At 40.6% G+C, this 17,818-nt stretch overlaps 1 protein-coding gene and 2 long non-coding RNA genes across 3 annotated transcripts in view; 2 read left to right on the forward strand and 1 right to left on the reverse strand.

The window, feature by feature from the left end:
- The window catches only part of LOC105938173 (phospholipid-transporting ATPase ID), a 67,902-nt gene that overhangs the window by 34,155 nt on the left and 15,929 nt on the right, over positions 1-17,818 (reverse strand). The window contains exon 2 of the mRNA XM_012879817.3: positions 1,325-1,412. Coding sequence (XP_012735271.2) covers positions 1,325-1,367 — 43 coding nt within the window. The 5' untranslated portion in view covers positions 1,368-1,412. The remainder of the gene's footprint in view (positions 1-1,324; positions 1,413-17,818) is intronic.
- Positions 10,376-10,641, forward strand: LOC118564940. Its single transcript, XR_004932097.1, has 2 exons — positions 10,376-10,459; positions 10,584-10,641. It is a non-coding gene; the product is annotated as an uncharacterized LOC118564940 (long non-coding RNA).
- On the forward strand, positions 17,181-17,446 carry LOC118564942. The gene is made up of 2 exons (XR_004932098.1): positions 17,181-17,264; positions 17,389-17,446. It is a non-coding gene; the product is annotated as an uncharacterized LOC118564942 (long non-coding RNA).

Genomic DNA, 17,818 nt, shown 5'->3' on the forward strand with positions numbered 1-17,818 from the left:
CACACACACACACTTCACACACACACACACACACACACACACACACACTTCACACCACACACACACACACACACACACACACACACACACACACACACACACACACACACACACACACACACACACTTCACAGTTGGGAAGCATGCTTTAAGGCTTGCCATCTCCCTCTTTTTTCTCTAAATTAAAAGGATGGACATGATGGCCAAATATTTAAATTTTACTTTCATCCTATAGCAGGATATTTATTCTGAAATTAAGATATTTGTCTCTGTAATCTGTCTTTTTGTGTCTTTTTTAGAGTGATGGCTCCTTCTTTACTGAATTATTGGGTGAACCTTTTGCTAGACTTTACAGAGGTTTTAGATTAGCTCTTGTGTTTAAAAGGAATGAATGTTTGGCAAAATACTGGGTTTTATAGGTTTCAAAAGAAGACCCCTATCAGATAAGCCAGGAATTTTTGTGTTTTTTTTGCTGGATTATGTTGTAGATGACCAATGTGCAACTGCTTAAAAACAATGATGTCACACCCCATCTGCCCAGGCTGTCAACCGCAAGCATAGAACGTCAGGCTTTAACCAAACACCTTTAACTTAATTCTATGTTTTTATCTGGATGTTTTTAAGACATAGGGTGAAAACTAAATCCACCTGTTATCACCTGTAACACAACCTTAGCACAACGTAATGTTTAGGCAGATCATCTCATGATATATCTTTTAGTTTAGATGATTTCACTTCCTCAATGATTAATAGGTCAGAGTTAAGATTAGTAAACAAAATGATCAGGAAATGGACTGAAGAGTAAAAAGAAGTCTGAGTAAGGAAGGTCTGACCTAGTTTACAGGTGGTTTAAACCTTTTACTGTAGATGTTTAATGGTTAAATAGATGTTTTACCAACAAAATATTTTATTATTGAAAGTAACTAATTATCTTTTTTCTAATTTTATAAAAAATGTCACGTTTTCACGGTTTAGGGGCATAAAAAACACTTTTAAATGCATTTTTGCAACAATTTTAGAGTCTTGCTAAGGTTGCAAAATCAGAGATCGTATGAATTGCTGTTAATAATTATCTGAGCCATCAATGTTGCATGCATTGACAAACACTGTAGAGTCAGAATGTAACGTGAAAGCCAATTATCTTTATATTGTGCATTTCTTTACAGCCCTTTTACTTTTCTGGAGACCGATTTGTAAACGTATCATAGAAATGCTGATTATATTTATCTGTGACATAATAAAAACACCTCGGTCCAAAGTAATCGAAGTCTATTTCATAGTTAAACGATTATTAATAAAACATCGGGAGAAATCAAAGGGCTTACCTCCCTCAGTCTTTGGGAAACACTCCAAACCAAAGAACGACATCTTCTCTTCCTCTTTCTCTGTCTGTTATCTCTCCATCATAACAATCTGTGAAGCAAAGAGACGACACAGCATATGTTGTTTATTATATTCATTTAAAAGATGGAAAACCACCCTGGCTCTGTTCAAACAAGCATTCATGCTGCTGGTACTGGCCGTTTGTGCCAGCTGTCCTGTGTTTACAACCTTTTCCATGATGTGCTTCATGAGGTAATCGTTTCCTAGAGGTCCTGATGGACCTCATTTCTGAGCGAAACAGTTCTAAACACCAAGTAGTAAACGGCTCAGACCTTTAAATGCCAAAGTTCCCGTCAAAGGGAATAAATGTGTAACAAAAATGGCAACTGTATGGAATATCTGCCCAACATGCTCCAGTTTAAACTGCTCCTGTGATCTTTCACTCGTTCCCTCTCCAGGCTTTTGCGTCTGTCCACCAGGCACTAAATGTCTTCCCCATGGAAGCCGGCGACTCAAAAAAGGGAGGCTTCCCGTCTAGAGCTGTCTGACAATCCCAAAGTAAGTCAGGAATGCCAAACAGGAAGAAGTCGGGGACAAAGGGGTTCTTCTCAGACGGGATAACACCAGCCCGTTGGTCCATGCCAGAAATAACTAATATAAAACTAAAAATTGTTCCAATATCTTCACCACTGAAATAGACCAGACGGATTAAAAAAAACAACTTACTGTTACAACTAAGGGGAATTCCCCCATTCATAATATCACACTGTATGGTAGACTCATTATGCATTACCATATTAAATCATTTTTACAGTATTCTCATAAAGTACTCTTTAACAAGGTTAGCCATTTTCTCAGGAAGCTGCTGTGTTGCTATTTTTTTGAGATTCCCTGTAAAAACATAGAATGCACGGAAAAACGTTTTGTGATTTATGTTTAAAAATTGTGAAAGCAATTGTCAAAGTACATACAAAATGTATTTTTTGCTGATGATTATATGACCAGAAATACCAAAGGTCTCAATTAGGGTAAACAATTGCAAAGACCAGTTGATGCTTCAAAACAATTAGTTTTCTTTTCAAAGAAAAAAATACAGTTTTAAAAATGCTGATTCTCCAAAAATGATTTCTTATATCAGTCTTTAAAGTATTGAGATGAATTGTCAAGATATTCTCATATTATGGCTTATAAAATGATTAAATCAATCTGCTTTAATGCAGTTTTCTGCTCCTAATTAGCTGATTCAACCTGATTCTGCTGCTTTATTTCCCATTTATCTGCTTTTTGGCTGTTAAATCCCAGACAGGTTAGAAAAATAACAACACAGACTGAAGGTCATAATGATAAAAACTGCATTTGTCCAATTGTTGTATGTGTTTATGAGAACCAGAAGATAAAGAATGCATGTGCAGTATGATTTGGCTGGGGAAATGGGAAATGATTGGCTGAAAACAAGACAAAAAGCAAAGACAAAGTCACTTTATAAAAGCAGTCAGCATCCCCCTATATAGAACCTTAAAGGAGGAATAAGCAATAATCCATTGTGTTAGATAGAAAGAACTTAAAAATAGCAATTTGAAGAACTATTGGTATCTTTTTAGATAGACTATGGTATAACAACCTTTATTACCAAAAAAACAACAACAACAGTCTTTGGTATGAAGTTGTCAGATAAGGAAAATGAGGATTATCATTGGCCTCGTGTTTCCAAGGTGGAGAGCATTTTGAGAGCAGTGCTTGTCACACATCTTGTTTTGGTCCACAGACGGTGCTCAACAGCGCACCTAGTGGTGAAAGTTTGCTTATACTTCTTTAATATGTATAGAGGAAGTGCGTCAGCGGTCACCATGATCAGTGCTGTCCAAATAGTGCTATCCTGGGTGTGATTTGCTGGGGGGGATGGGGGGATTTACCCCCCCTCTGTTTGTGACGTCCCCCCTCTGTTTTTTTTGCAAATCGCACTCTGGTGCTATCAGTGAGGAAGGAAAAGGAGCCTGTAAGCTTCCTCTCACAGCTGCTTTAGCCTAAGACATTCACAACGTCTCTTACCTGAGCTAAGGAGCAATTAGGAATCCCACAATCCTTTGCGTGGCATGACGTATAAGCATAGCCACCTCACAGAAATTAAGGAAACTGTCCGGAGAGAAGAGAATGCACTCTGTGTTTACCCACATTTAACTCGTGTCATCCATGAGCGTTTCCATCATTTAATGACGTGGAAGTTAAAGGCTGTCTGAAATCAGCTCAGCCTGAAGCTCCTTTCCTCCACATGATAGAGTTCCTACTGTTAACCCATGAAAAGTCAAGGAGCAGGAGCTGTAATAAATATAATAATATAATATAGAGATATTCAGATGGATGCAGCCATAGTTTTTCACAATCTTTGAATTGAAAGACATAAAAAAGCTTTGCTGAATATTTTTGACTTTTTGATTACAGTAAATGTTACGAGCAAGGCCTATAATGAAAAACCTGTTGTAATGACATTTTTTGTCTGTTTTTATTTACATATTATAAAAGACATCTTAATAATAGGGAAACATATTTTTTCGGCATGCTTTTGCATGTTTCTTCTGGTATTTTTGATCATTTATGTTTGCTTATGAGTTCTGAGTCTCTGAGGTTGGAAGGTCTCATTCCCATCACCCTAATCTTTCGCTTCCTCCACAGAAAAGAGTTGAGACTTTGTGGGTTCATCCAGAACATGTAAACTAAATAAAAAACACTGTATGAATGATTTGGATGCTGCTGGTTGGAGCATGCACACCTATTGGTCTAATTAGTTTGGGTTTAATTGACGGATAAATTAACTGTCCTGAGTAAGGTTGGCATTAAGTGGAAAAATGTTGAAAAGAAGGTAAGTGTAAAAACACATTTCCCATTTTTTATTGATTTTGTCGTGAAGCAGGTACTGTTTCACTTCTCCAAATTCAATCTAAACTTAAAATATTTAACCATTTTCCTTAAGAATGAAGATGGACTCCTGCAAAATCTGTAACTGCCAATGACTTAATAATAATAATAATAATACTAATAATGTTTCCTCAGTTAAACGGTTTCTTCTCAGTTAAACCAGAATAAGGAAGAAAACTGAAAAAAAAAACAACAACCTCACAAACAAGAGAAACAAAACTAATGAGTGTAAATGCAGGTGGGAGAAAACAAAGTTTAGGTCTTTGGGATCTTTTCCTTTGCAGGGTGATGTCAGAGCTATAAATATCAATGGTACGCGTTTGCTGAAGAATGCGGTGTTTTAACAGGCCGGTAACGCACACAGAGACATTCTGTACCGCTAAGTGTAGCAAAGCCAGAATCTTTAACAACGTCGCAGAGCAACAGGAAAAAATGAGGAAGAAAATGTGGGAAAACCTTCAGGGAGTTTAACTCTGATTCTTAAAGCTCAGGCTTCTCTGATGTAAGGAAAAACAGAAAGTCACTAAATATCTGATAATAAACTGATGTTAGTTTACATGCATTATTAATGAGGGTGAAACTTTTTGACATTTAAAGGGACTTTGGTTTATGTTTCAGGTTGAACTCTGTTCCTTGATGTAGCTGCAGGGATCTCCAGACTCCTGATCAGCCTGATCACCACCAATCCAGCTGGGAAAGCACCAACTGAACTAAACACCTGAGCATTTGCTCGGCGGCAGAGGTCAGACGGCTCAATCCCAGCAGGAGAAAGGATATCCTGTACAGACGCCAGCTTCCAGCCCAGATCATTGATGGAAAACCGTGGAAAAGATGCTGGATCGGTGCCGACAATTAGTTCAGTGGGTAGAGTAGTTTGTCTGGTGATTGGAAGGTTGTGGGTTTGATTCCAGCTAGCTGACAAGTCACTTAGTCACTTAGTGTGTGATTGGATGAGTAAAGAGCTATGAGTGGTCAGTATTACTGGAAACGCGACATATAAACTCAGTTTATTTACAGTTTTACAATTATAGCCACGTTTCCACTCCCCTTGTTAAACCGAGCTGAGACCAGTCTGAGCTTGGATCAGTTAACCAAACCCAGACGACCGTTTACACACCACACTATCCCGGTTCCTTGGCTCCTCCTTGCCTCCTAGTGGCGATCTGTGGTACTGCTGCTCTCTGGGATTGAAGGCGGGACCGAGCAAATCAAAATGGCGGCGCCCGTAACATTCAGGATGTTATGGTTAGACAGAGTCGGTTTTTGGGACGTGGCTAAGACAAACAAACGTCTAATCAGGATTTACCGACGCAGGAAACAACAACAGACGCTGAGGTTCATCACACTGCTAAGCAGAATCATCTCTGGAAACCGTGTGGCACGGTAAGGAAGCTAGTATTATTATGAATGTCTGAAATTTGTCTGAATGGATTGTAATCGGGACGTGCAGCCAGAAAACCCGCAGACAGTCAGCTGACTGTAAGGGGATGACGCCGTCTGCTCATGCGCTCTTTATCAGATAACCGGGATAAAAAAACAGTCTGAGACCTGCTGAGGAACTGGTCTGCAGTTAGCGCGGTCCAGTTATGTTTAGCACGGTCCGGTTCAGTCTGCTGACCGTTTACACACAAGAGTTATCTCGGTTACCGAGCTCAGACTGGTCTCAGCTCGGTTAAAAAAGTGGAGTGGAAACGGGGTGTAAGTGAATCTAATCCAGAAAAACTTAGTAGATGCACACCTTTGTTTTCTGTTAGAAACAACATGTCATTTACTGGATTTACGTCATTTACTGGATCTGACAGCCTCTGTCCAGTTAAATGGCTATGTGTGATGTATATATATATATATATATATATATATATATATATATATATATATATATATATATATATATATATTTATATATTTATTATTATTATTATTATTATTATTATTATTATTATTATTATTATCATTATTCCCACCCCTGGCAGTTTTAGGTTTAGAGAAATATTTGAATTTCACCAGCATGTTCCTTCTGGGCCTCAACGATGCCTCAGTTGGACCCAGCAGGTCCCGGGTTCAAATCCTGGCCTGAGGTCTTTCGTGTCTGCATGTTCTCCCTGTGCATGCGTGGGTTCTCTCTGGGTACTCCAGGGTTCTCCCACAGTCTGAAACCTGGACTGCTATTTTAATTGGCCTTTCTTAAGTGTGACTGTGAATACTTTTTTTTCACAAATTATGAAGAAGGGTAAGATTAATTTTCAGCACGACCCACTTCATTAAACATGGATAAAAACAGTTTAAAAATAGATACTTCTTTTATGTTGCATTATTGTTTTATTGGTTTTTGTTGTGAGAGATGCCAGTTACATTTCAGAAACAGACTTATTGGTTGAATTAAAATCTAAATGTTTTGGGGGTATTGATAATTTTAAGCTTAAATGTACCAACTGTAACTAACATGCAACCTCATTAAAATATAACCAACACACTTTTCTTATAAACCAAAAGTAGCAGTTTGGAATAAATCTTGATTTGCATAAATCTACAGTCCAGTAAAGTAGGAAATGAGCTGCAAACCGTTTCACATTTGGCTTCAAACCGCAGTGAAGAAAAAAAGAACAAGTGGGAGGAGTCAGAGCATGTTGAGGTTTGGGGTAAACCAACTTTCCCAGTAAAACACAATGACCTACTTTAGTTTTTTCCTCCTATCTTTAACACATATGTGAACCCGTTCAGAAGGGCATCGTGGAACTCAGTGAAACAAACGTGAAATCTTTTTGGGTCAGAGCGGCAGCATCGAGACGGCTGGTTCTGGTTCCTTAATTACAACAGTTGACTTCCTTCTAATTAGATCTCAATAAAAAGTTTCGTTTTCTGCAACAGCTAAAACAACGTTACAATCCAGTTCCCTCATTTCCAATGAAGACAAACTCGTTTGTGTTTTACCTTTTTGATTGTGGAAAATGCAAAGAGGGAGGGTGTGGAGACGACAGCAGAACTTCCCATTAAAGAAGATTAAACTACAGCTGAGAAATGTTGACTGGAGGCCCTGCAGGATGTCCTCCTCATCAGCAAATTATTACTCCTTTTTGTTATTTAGCAAAAGCTGAATCAGAGGGAAGAAGCTAGAACTATTTATTTATTCATATAAGAACAAAAGGTGAAGTATCAGTATCAGTTGATTTAACCCAATAAATAGCTTATCATTGGCGTATTTGAGCACGAGCCTCCTTCGTCTACACCCCCGCTGTGCATTGAGTGAGAACGAGGTTTACTCTGGACGGGTCGCCGCTCCATCACAGGAAACACGGAGACAAACGAACACTCATGGCTAAACGCAATTTAGAGACCACTTAACCTGACAGTCACGTGTTCAGAGTCTGCGAGGAAGCTGGAGCACCCAGACGGACAGGGAGAACACGCAGAAAGGCCCCAAGCTGGGATTTCAACCCCAGACCTGGCATAAGCATTAAATACACACATCCAGGACCTGCAGGTTTAACTGCAGTAAACTCAGCTGCTTCTTATCAATGTTTGGCTTGTTTGGAAGATGGAAGTCACCAAAAAAACATGGGTTTGGAGAAATATATCTAGATATATTCAGCAAAATGTGCTTTTGCCAGACGAGACCAAAAGTAGCAATGTTTCTCTCTCTCTAGTATCCTGTGTTGCTAATGGGCTTTAGTCAGTGTTGTGAAAGGAAATGGGTAAAGATCCTGAGGTTGGGAGATTAATCCACTATGTGGGGAGCCCGCTCCATCGCCCCTAAGCAGAGACACCTGTCCTTAATAAATCCTACCGTTCCTGCAGAAACCAAACCATGCATATTAACACAAAAGCACGGTGGTGGAGGAGTGATGATCTGGGTTTGTTTTAGACCGATGGGCCCCTGGCATCTTGTAGTCATGGAGTCATGAACTCAAACTGGATCATCAACAGGAAACTAATCCCAAACAAAGCAGGAACTCAACCACAGTAGGAGCGAAAAAGAGAATAAGCAACGGTCTAGTCAAAGCCCAGCTCTGACTATAACTTTGGGTTTGGGCTGTGCAACAAGAAATCTTCGTAACACTTCACTGACCGTTGTGTTGCTGCCGCTAAAGGTGATACAACAAACCAATTTAATTGTGGTTTTCTCCAACATTATTTTGCTTTAAACAGTTTTTTCCCTAAATAAGGACAGAAAAACAAAGACAACTGATGTTTTGCACAGTTACTGCATGCTTTCCCTCCCACGTTATTATAAATAATGATTATGAAACACAGTCTCTGAGGACTTTAACGACATATATAACATCCATTACGGTCAACTGCAGATGCTCTGTGTGTGCACCACGATTATTTTGTTTCTTTTACATGTGCGTCCAAAATGAAACTATTGGAAGAAGACAAGCGTGACTAGTGTGTAACAAGCTCTTGTTTCAACTTGTCTTTTGTGCTTTTCTTGTGGTTCTAAGCCTCCAGGAGCACTTTTTTTTCTAAATGTGTGCGTATCATCACGTTTCTTACCTAAGATGTAGTACACATCTAGTAACCATAGCTCCAGTAAAAACCTACCATGCATTAACTCCCTGATTGGAAAGCCTAACCTTTCATTTCAGACCTGCACATTCATACACTGAATCTGTCTTGGTTTGCTTCACCTGCACTCTCTAAGTCCACAAAGTCCTTTTTCTTGTTATTATTAGCACACAAAGGTGCGTAACAGTATCGCTGAGTCAGAATCACCTGTGACTGGCTTCACAGGTCAGAGGTCACGCCCATGAATGGCTGTGCTGTCCCATCAGTGATCTCTTGTTTCCAAGCCAAACACAGAGCTCTATTATCTAAACGTTCTCTGCAGCTAGAAAGCAGTTTTCTCCTAAGAGTGATTGCATTCAAAGGACTAAAGGGTCATTTAGCCCCTTTGCTCTGTCTTTTCTCTTCATAGAAGGTACACCTGGTCTGGCATTCTGTTAGCTGTGACATCATCGGGGGAGGCAGATCATCCTCTATTACCATCTAACATAGAAAGTACTCCTGGGTCAATGTGAGCTTCTGAGCTTTCTGTGTCTCTGCTCTGTCTTCTCTACCATAGAAAGTACTCCTGGGTCAATGTGAGCTTCTGAGCTTTCTGTGTCTCTGCTCTTTCTTCTCTAACATAGAAAGTACTCCTGGGTCAATGTGAGCTTCTGAGCTTTCTGTGTCTCTGCTCTTTCTTCTCTAACATAGAAAGTACTCCTGGGTCAATGTGAGCTTCTGAGCTTTCTGTGTCTCTGCTCTTTCTTCTCTAACATAGAAAGTACTCCTGGGTCAATGTGAGCTTCTGAGCTTTCTGTGTCTCTGCTCTTTCTTCTCTAACATAGAAAGTACTCCTGGGTCAATGTGAGCTTCTGTGCTTTCTGTGTCTCTGCTCTGTCTTCTCTAACATAGAAAGTTCTCCTGGGTCAATGTGAGCTTCTGTGCTTTCTGTGTCTCTGCTCTGTCTTCTCTAAGCCCCAGTGGGTGGAGGCAGATGAGCGTTCACACTGAGCCTGGTTCTGGTTCTGCTGGAGGTTCTCCTCCCTGTTAAAGGGGAGTTTTCCTCTCCACTGTGGCTTCATGCATGCTCAGTATGAGGGATTGCTGCAAAGCCATCAACAATGCAGACGACTGTCCACTGTGGCTCTACGCTCTTTCAGGAGGAGTGAATGCTGCTTGGAGAGACTTGATGCAACCTGCTGGGTTTCCTTAGAGAGGAAACTTTCTCACCAACCTGGAGGATCTGATGGAGTCTGACTTTAGAAAGAGACTAGAGATGACATGTGTTGTGAAATGGTGCTATATAAATAAAATTTTATTGAATGTTCACAGGGTCCTGGATCCCAGCATATAAATGGAAAGTTGAGAAAGGTGCACAACCTACGGGGATAGCAGCAGTCTTAAGGGGACAGCTGTCATATTGCTCTCCTCCTGAATCAGAGACAGCAGCAGCAGCTCACCTGGGCTGAGGAGAAAAACAACCAGACAGTTGCTGAGTTGTCCAATCATCATCAATCATCATCATTACCTATTGGTGCCTGTCAAGTTGAAACAGCAATTGGTGTATTCGTGTGAGTGCAATACCATCTCCACCCAGCTGGCACGTGGCCTACAGAAAATCAAGCACACCCGTCTTTCACTCAGACCTTCAAGAGCTATAAGTCTACTCAGCACACCTGTGTTGAAAGAACCTCTACAAACAAAGACCTCATCTTCAAGCTCCTGCAGAAACACCACTGGTAGGAACTGAACTTTAAACCTGTATTCGGAGGACTTAGCTGGCTTTACAAAAATGGGAAAGTAGTTTATTTTGTTTATTTTTCTTGATGACTTGAAAGTAATTTGTAATTTGTTTGTTTGTAGGTTTTCAACCTGCTTGGGTGTCATGTATTGAAAAGTACAAGGATTTAAAGAAAAAAAAGAGAAAAGAGAAATAAAATGAAAAGATGACACTGAGAAGAGTTGGTCCTGGATTTCTTTGATGGGAGCAAGCCCTTGTCAAGTTTGGGCAGAAGCTAAGGTGATTTGTAGAGGCCAGAAAACTTGACAGTTGAAAACCAATGGAAACCAGTTCGAATCAATTGGGAACCAGTTGGAAACCAACAGAAGATCAGATGACAGTGAAGTCCTGAGAGGAAAGCTTTGACGAATCAACTCAAGGAGGAACATCAGGTCATCTCATCTATACAATCCACAATGGCTGAAGAAATGTTTGGAAAGTCAGTGAAACAATTGAAGCTGGATCGCACCATGGCAAAGTCTTCCTTCACCAAGCAAGCTAATTTCCTGAGCAGAAAAGCTTCCAACATGACAGAGATGGAACTACGGGAGGAGTTTAAAAAGCTAACTTCCGATGCCAGACATGTAAGTGATTCAAATGATGATTACAAAGCTGGACTACTGGCAGAGGTGGGAGATGAAGATGGTGAACTTGATAAACAGCAAACAGCTGATTTGGAAAAGACTATTAATGACTGTGAATTAAAATTAGAAGAAGTCAAACAAATAGTTCAGTCTAATTTGTGGAAAAAGTATGGTCAAGATGAACTCTATACTGCAATCCAAGAGGCAGAAAAGGCATGCAATGATGCTTCTGAGATAAAAGTTTTAACTGTGAACAAAAGCGCATATGAAGTGCAGCTGTCCTTCGTGGAGAATGTGATCCAGGAATCTATTAAAAGTTTTGTGACCTGGGAAGTGTGGATTCCAGTAGAAGAAAGGGACAATATAGAAGACAGAGTAAAACAAATGAAATTGATGAAAAATAAACTTCAAACAAGAAAATCTCAGTTTGCCATAGCACAAACGATTGCAGAGGAGAAGAGGAAATCAGATGCTGCTCAATTAGACCTTACATCTTTTCCTATACGAGCGCAACCTGCACCCAGTGTAAAGATTAGACCCATTTGTCTACCAAAATTTCATGGCTGTAAAAGAAACTTTCACAGATGGAGAAAAGACTGGGAAAGTCTGCAGAAGCAGGGAGAACCAAGTGGCTCAGTGGAAGTGAAAAAGTTTCAGTTGTTGGATAGTGTAGATGTAAGGATCTGTAATGAATTACACCTGTCTACTTATGATACTGCTGCAGATATGTTTCGAGTGATGGAAAATAGGTATGGCGACAAGTTAAGCATTGCTTTAGAAATTATTGAAGAGCTTGAGAAGACTCCACCCCGGAAAGCAAACCAGCCAAGGAAAGTGATAGATCTTATTCAAGAAATTGAAAAGGCTCTAGCTGACTTAACAGAGTTAGGTAATATTGGAGCAATGAAAAATCCTCTGGTTATTAAATCTCTAGAGAGTAAACTACCTGATGTTATAAAGAGAGACTGGCTAGTTTTTATGGTTAATCCTGCCAATGCAGTTACACCAAATAACCATTTTGATAGTCTTCTCAAATTTCTAAAAACACAGGAGGAAGTTCTAGAGAAATTGGAGCAACTAGGAGTGAGTGAAAAGGTTGAGAAGAAGTTTGAGAAACGACATGCTTTTACTCGATCCACAAGAAAGAATCATGCCTGTATTGTGTGTGGAGACACAAGACACGGAGATAAAATATTCTTCTGCAAACAGTTCAAAGTAATGAATTTACCTGAAAAGCTCAACATTGTAAAGACATTGGACACATGCAAAAGGTGTTTGAGAAAGCATGGAGATGCTGATTGCGTCAACACCTACCTTTGTAGAGATAAAGATTGTAAGAAGAGAAGCTTTTCAGATCACCATTTTCTCCTTTGCCCAAAGGGTAAAAGTACAAAGGTTGAGACTGATAAACCAAGAAGGGAAAATAGATTGACAGAAGAGCAGGAAAAATTCATAGCTGGACTTTCACCAGAACTAGCAGAAGAATGCAGAGAAGCCTTTTCAAATGTGACTGCTTCAACAAGAAACACAAGGCGTGAAGCCTCTGGTCTTACGGAGTCATATGGACTAAAGGAGCAACCTGTCATTCTAATGCTATTGGAAGTCACTGCGAACGCAGGCCAGAAAATTGGCACTTTGATTGACCTGGCTTCTGATACTAATTACATTACTCATCAAGCAGCTAAAAGGTTGAGCCTGGAAGGTGAAAACATAACATTAGTTGTTCATGGTGTTGGGGGAATGTCAGTCAAAGTTAGAACAAAAAGATACCTGCTAAAAGTAAGAGTTAAGACCCCCAAAGGCAAAGTGAAAGCTCACCAACTCATGTGTTATGGACTTAGTGAAATTGCTAAGGTGCTTAAAGTCATTCAACCTCAACAGTTGCAAAGGTTTTTCCCAGATGTTGGCCTGGAGGACCTTAAAAGACCAGATACTATTGAGCTGCTAATAAGCCACAGAGAAGGCAGACTGGCCCCTCAAAGAGTCAAGGTTGTGGGAGACTTGGTTCTGTGGAACAGTCCACTCGGCATGACCGTGGGAGGAGCTCATCCGGATCTTTGTGAAGACGTCGACGTGGCAGCATACAGGTCAGAAACGCACTTTGCTCGTTCCATGCGCATTGCTGCTGTGGAGTATAAAGAAGCCTGCAGTTTTGAAGAAGTTAAAGCAGAAAGCAAAAACACAACTACCAATAAAGAGTTCATTGATTGGTGGAAGTGGGAGAGCATAGGAGCAGCTTGTGAACCAAAGTGTGGTGGATGTCGCTGTGGGACATGTCAGCCAGGTGGGAAAGATATGACATTAATGGAGGAGAAAGAACTTGAAATAATTAAACAAGGCCTTACCTATGTGCAAGCAGATAACCACAGTGATGCTCCCCACTGGGATGCAAAGTATCCTTGGATTGTAGAACCCACTTGTCTTCCCAATAACAGGAAAAGTGTTGAATCAACTTTCTTAAGAATAGAAAGACGATTAAATAAAGAGCCTGAATGGAAAACTGTCTATGCAAGCCAGGTGCATGAAATGGTGGAGAGGAAAGCAGCAGTAAAACTAACAGAAGACACTCTAAACAACTGGAAAGGACCAGTATGGTATGTAAACCATCAGGTGGCGCCAAATCCTCATTCTGTGACCACTCCTGTGCGTTTAGTATGGAACAGCAGTCAAGGATTTGAAGGCCTAAGTATGAACGATATTCTGCTGAAAGGTCCTGATGTTTTAAATCCTATTCGTGCTGTTCTACTCAGGTTCAGAAGGGGACTGCATGCTGCCCTGGGAGACATTAAAAAGATGTATAACTCTGTGTGGCTAGAGGACCTGGAGAGACATCTACACAGGTTCCTCTGGAGAGACGGCTCAGAAGAGGAGATCGGTGAGTTTGCCATTACCAGAGTTAACATTGGGGATCGACCTGCTGGATGTATTGCCCAAGTAGCGATGCGAGAGACGGCAAAACTGCCCATGTTTGACAGCTGTAAAGAGGAGCGGAGGATCCTGGAAGAAGACTGTTATGTCGATGATATTCTAACATCTGACAATGACCCAGAACTTTTGCATAGACACATTGAGAAGGTGGAAGAGATCTTACAAGCTGGGGGATTCTGTTTGAAACCATGGGTTCTATCAGGTCAAAGTGGGAGGCAAAACATGTCCTTATCGGGCAGAGATAAAATCCTTAAACTCCCTAATCAGTTGGAAGAGGATGACAATAAGGCTTTGGGAGTGGGATATCTGGTGGAGGAGGATAAATTGTATGTGATGACATCAATTAACTTCTCAAAGAGGAGGAAAAAAATGAGGATGGGACAAAACCTAGAAGAAGGAGAAGTGAGAATAAAAACTCCAAATCCTCTCACTAGGAGAGAACTCCTTAGCCAAGTAGCTAGTCTTTTTGATCCCATTGGGCTAGTTACACCCACCAAACAAAAAGGAGCCATTCTAGTGAGAAAGGCTTTTCAAGAAACCAAAACTGCAGGCAAAGCAGGTGATACTTGGGATCAACCACTTTCTGATGGACTAAGAAATTAAGCCATTGAATTGTTCCAGGAGTATGTTCGCCTGGGCCAAATTAAATTTCACAGGAGTTTAACACCAATCAGTTGGATCGGAAAGCCCATTGGAATAACTTTTTCTGATGGGAGTGACAAAAGTTATGGGGCAGTTCTATACTTCAGATGGGAGACAGAGCAAGGGATCCAAGTGAGACTTGTAGAATCCAAAGCAAAACTAACTCCACTCGACCAGAAAGGAGAACCTGTAAAGGCAGAAATCTGTGGTGCGGTGTTTGCAGCTCGTCTGAGGAAGTATGTTGAAAAGCACAGTAGGATGGAAATTGGAGGGTGGTACCATCTTCTAGACAGCCAAACTGTGTTAGGAGCCATTCAGCGTGACAGCTATGGGTACCAAACTTTCTTTGCTAATAGAATTGGTGAAATACAGAAAACTGGGCCTGTAGCAGATTGGTGGTGGATTCCAGGTGAGCTCAATGTTGCAGACATTACATCAAGAGGAGCATGTCCTGAGCACCTCCAAGAGGACTCACAGTGGCAAAATGGACCAAAGTTTTTGGTGCAACCTATTGACCAATGGCCGAAAAGATCTGCCAAAGACATTGCTATAAGTGCAAGAGAAGGGGTTGAAAAACTCCAAAGAAAAGCTTTCTCAGCAGTAACAACTAGAGCACAGTCTAAGCAAACTAAAAAAAAAATTGTGTAATGAGGAGGCAACAAAGAATGCTCTAAAAGTTACAAAGGGTAAAGAAAGGGGCATGGAGCTCAAAATCTCACCTCTTACATTCATTGCCAAGCAGTTAATTCAAGAGAGAAGATACAGCAGTCTTTCTAAACTGGTCAGAGTTATTGCATGGGTGAGAAGAGCTGTTGAAAACTGGAGACTCACTTTGGAAAATCACCATAGTGGCAGAAAAGTGAAAGTAAAAATTTCAACAGACGTCAAACAATCAACCATCCATCCCGGGCTTAGTGTTAAAGAGTGTGAGAATGCACTGAGAGAGGTTTTTCTGGCTGCACAAGAGAATACCTCGTTCCATGACACAACTTTAAACAGGCTAGTTGTGTTTAAAGAACAAGATTCTGGACTTCAGGTATGTGGGGGTCGTATTCAATTCTTTAATGAAGATAAAGAGCTGTTCCCATTTTACCCTATGACTCATGGGTATCCACATTGGTTGCTCTTGAAGCTCATGAAGTCAATCATGAAGGTATTGCTGGTACATTACTGCAGATGAGGAAAAAAGCATGGGTGGTGAGAGGCAGAAGATTGGCTAAGAAAGTTGTGAATAACTGTGTGACGTGCCGGAAAATCAGGGCAAAAAGATGTGAGCAGATAATGGGGGATCTTCCACCAGAACGAACACAGCCGGCTAGACCATTTGAGTTTACTACTATTGATCTTTTTGGACCTTATGAAGTGAGGGATGAGGCCCGGAAAAGAGTTAAACTGAAAGTGTGGGGCATCATCTTCTGTTGCATGTCATCTAGAGCTATTCACACAGACCTTGTAAGCGATCAGTCAAGTGAAGGTTTTTTGTTAGCATACCAGAGATTTACAGCCTTAAGAGGACATCCAAGAAAGTTATGGTCAGATGGCGGAAAAAACTTTATTGGAGCTAAACCTGTCCTGGCTGATCTTTATCTGTTTTTGGACCAACTAAACAAAGAGCAAATTCAACATGAAGCTTTGGAACATGGAACTGAATGGAGCTGGAAAATACACCCTGCAGACTCCCCCCATAGGAATGGGGCAGCAGAAGCAGCTGTAAAGATAGTCAAGCAAGCATTGCACAATCTAGGATCGGACGGAGTTTTTACATGGAGTGAATTTCAAACATTCCTGTATATGGCAGCTAATCTGGCTAATGAAAGACCAATAGATGCAAGAACTCAAAGTCGAGAAGATTGCATAAGCTACATCACACCAAATTATCTGCTGCTTGGAAGAACTGATCTAAAAAGTGATAGTTGCGGATTTGACTTTAAAAGTTATCCACTCAAGAGATTAAAGTTCATTCAAACAGAAGTGGATAGATTTTGGAGAAAATGGAGTCAATTAGCTGGACCAAATTTGTTTATCAGAAGTAAATGGCATTCAAAAAAGCGAAATGTTGCTGTCGGAGACATTGTTTGGCTGGCAGACCAAAATGCTTTGAGGAGTCAGTACAAATTTGGCAGAGTGATCAGCGTAAACTGTGACGGAAAGGGGACTGTAAGAGATGTTCATGTATGAACTTATCCAAGTTATCCTGTACCACTTATAAGAGCTGGAGGACAAACAAGGAGGACGAGGAAGGAACTTCAAGTGAAGATACCCTCAACAATACTTCACAGAGATGTAAGGCGCATTGTTGTGTTATTGCCGATAGAAGAACAAGAAAACCCTACTGGGACAAGATCTGGCGAAGAGAGAGGCGTGACCTCCTTGGGTTAAAAAAAAAAAAACCAGGAGCTCAAGTGGGAGGTGTCAAGTTGAAACAGCAATTGGTGTATTCGTGTGAGTGCAATACCATCTCCACCCAGCTGGCACGTGGCCTACAGAAAATCAAGCACACCCGTCTTTCACTCAGACCTTCAAGAGCTATAAGTCTACTCAGCACACCTGTGTTGAAAGAACCTCTACAAACAAAGACCTCATCTTCAAGCTCCTGCAGAAACACCACTGGTAGGAACTGAACTTTAAACCTGTATTCGGAGGACTTAGCTGGCTTTACAAAAATGGGAAAGTAGTTTATTTTGTTTATTTTTCTTGATGACTTGAAAGTAATTTGTAATTTGTTTGTTTGTAGGTTTTCAACCTGCTTGGGTGTCATGTATTGAAAAGTACAAGGATTTAAAGAAAAAAAAGAGAAAAGAGAAATAAAATGAAAAGATGACACTGAGAAGAGTTGGTCCTGGATTTCTTTGATGGGAGCAAGCCCTTGTCAAGTTTGGGCAGAAGCTAAGGTGATTTGTAGAGGCCAGAAAACTTGACAGTGCCTAATATCTGCTCTCTGTGAACGCTGTAACCAAAGTCAGATTCCCTGATTGTGAAAAATAGTGGCAGAATAAAGCCAGTTGTTGTTCTGAAGAGTGCGGAGGAAATGTGGAGAAGCTCAGAATCTATGCGGTCCAGTTTGAAGTTCCCACAGTCAGTGAGGATTTCAGGTAACATGTGATCCGCTGGTTCTGGTCCGCTGTGTTTTATCAAGTCCAGCTGTCTGCAGGACATTTTAGATG

This window comes from Fundulus heteroclitus, chromosome 12 (assembly GCF_011125445.2).
Source record: "Fundulus heteroclitus isolate FHET01 chromosome 12, MU-UCD_Fhet_4.1, whole genome shotgun sequence".
NCBI lineage: Eukaryota > Metazoa > Chordata > Actinopteri > Cyprinodontiformes > Fundulidae > Fundulus > Fundulus heteroclitus.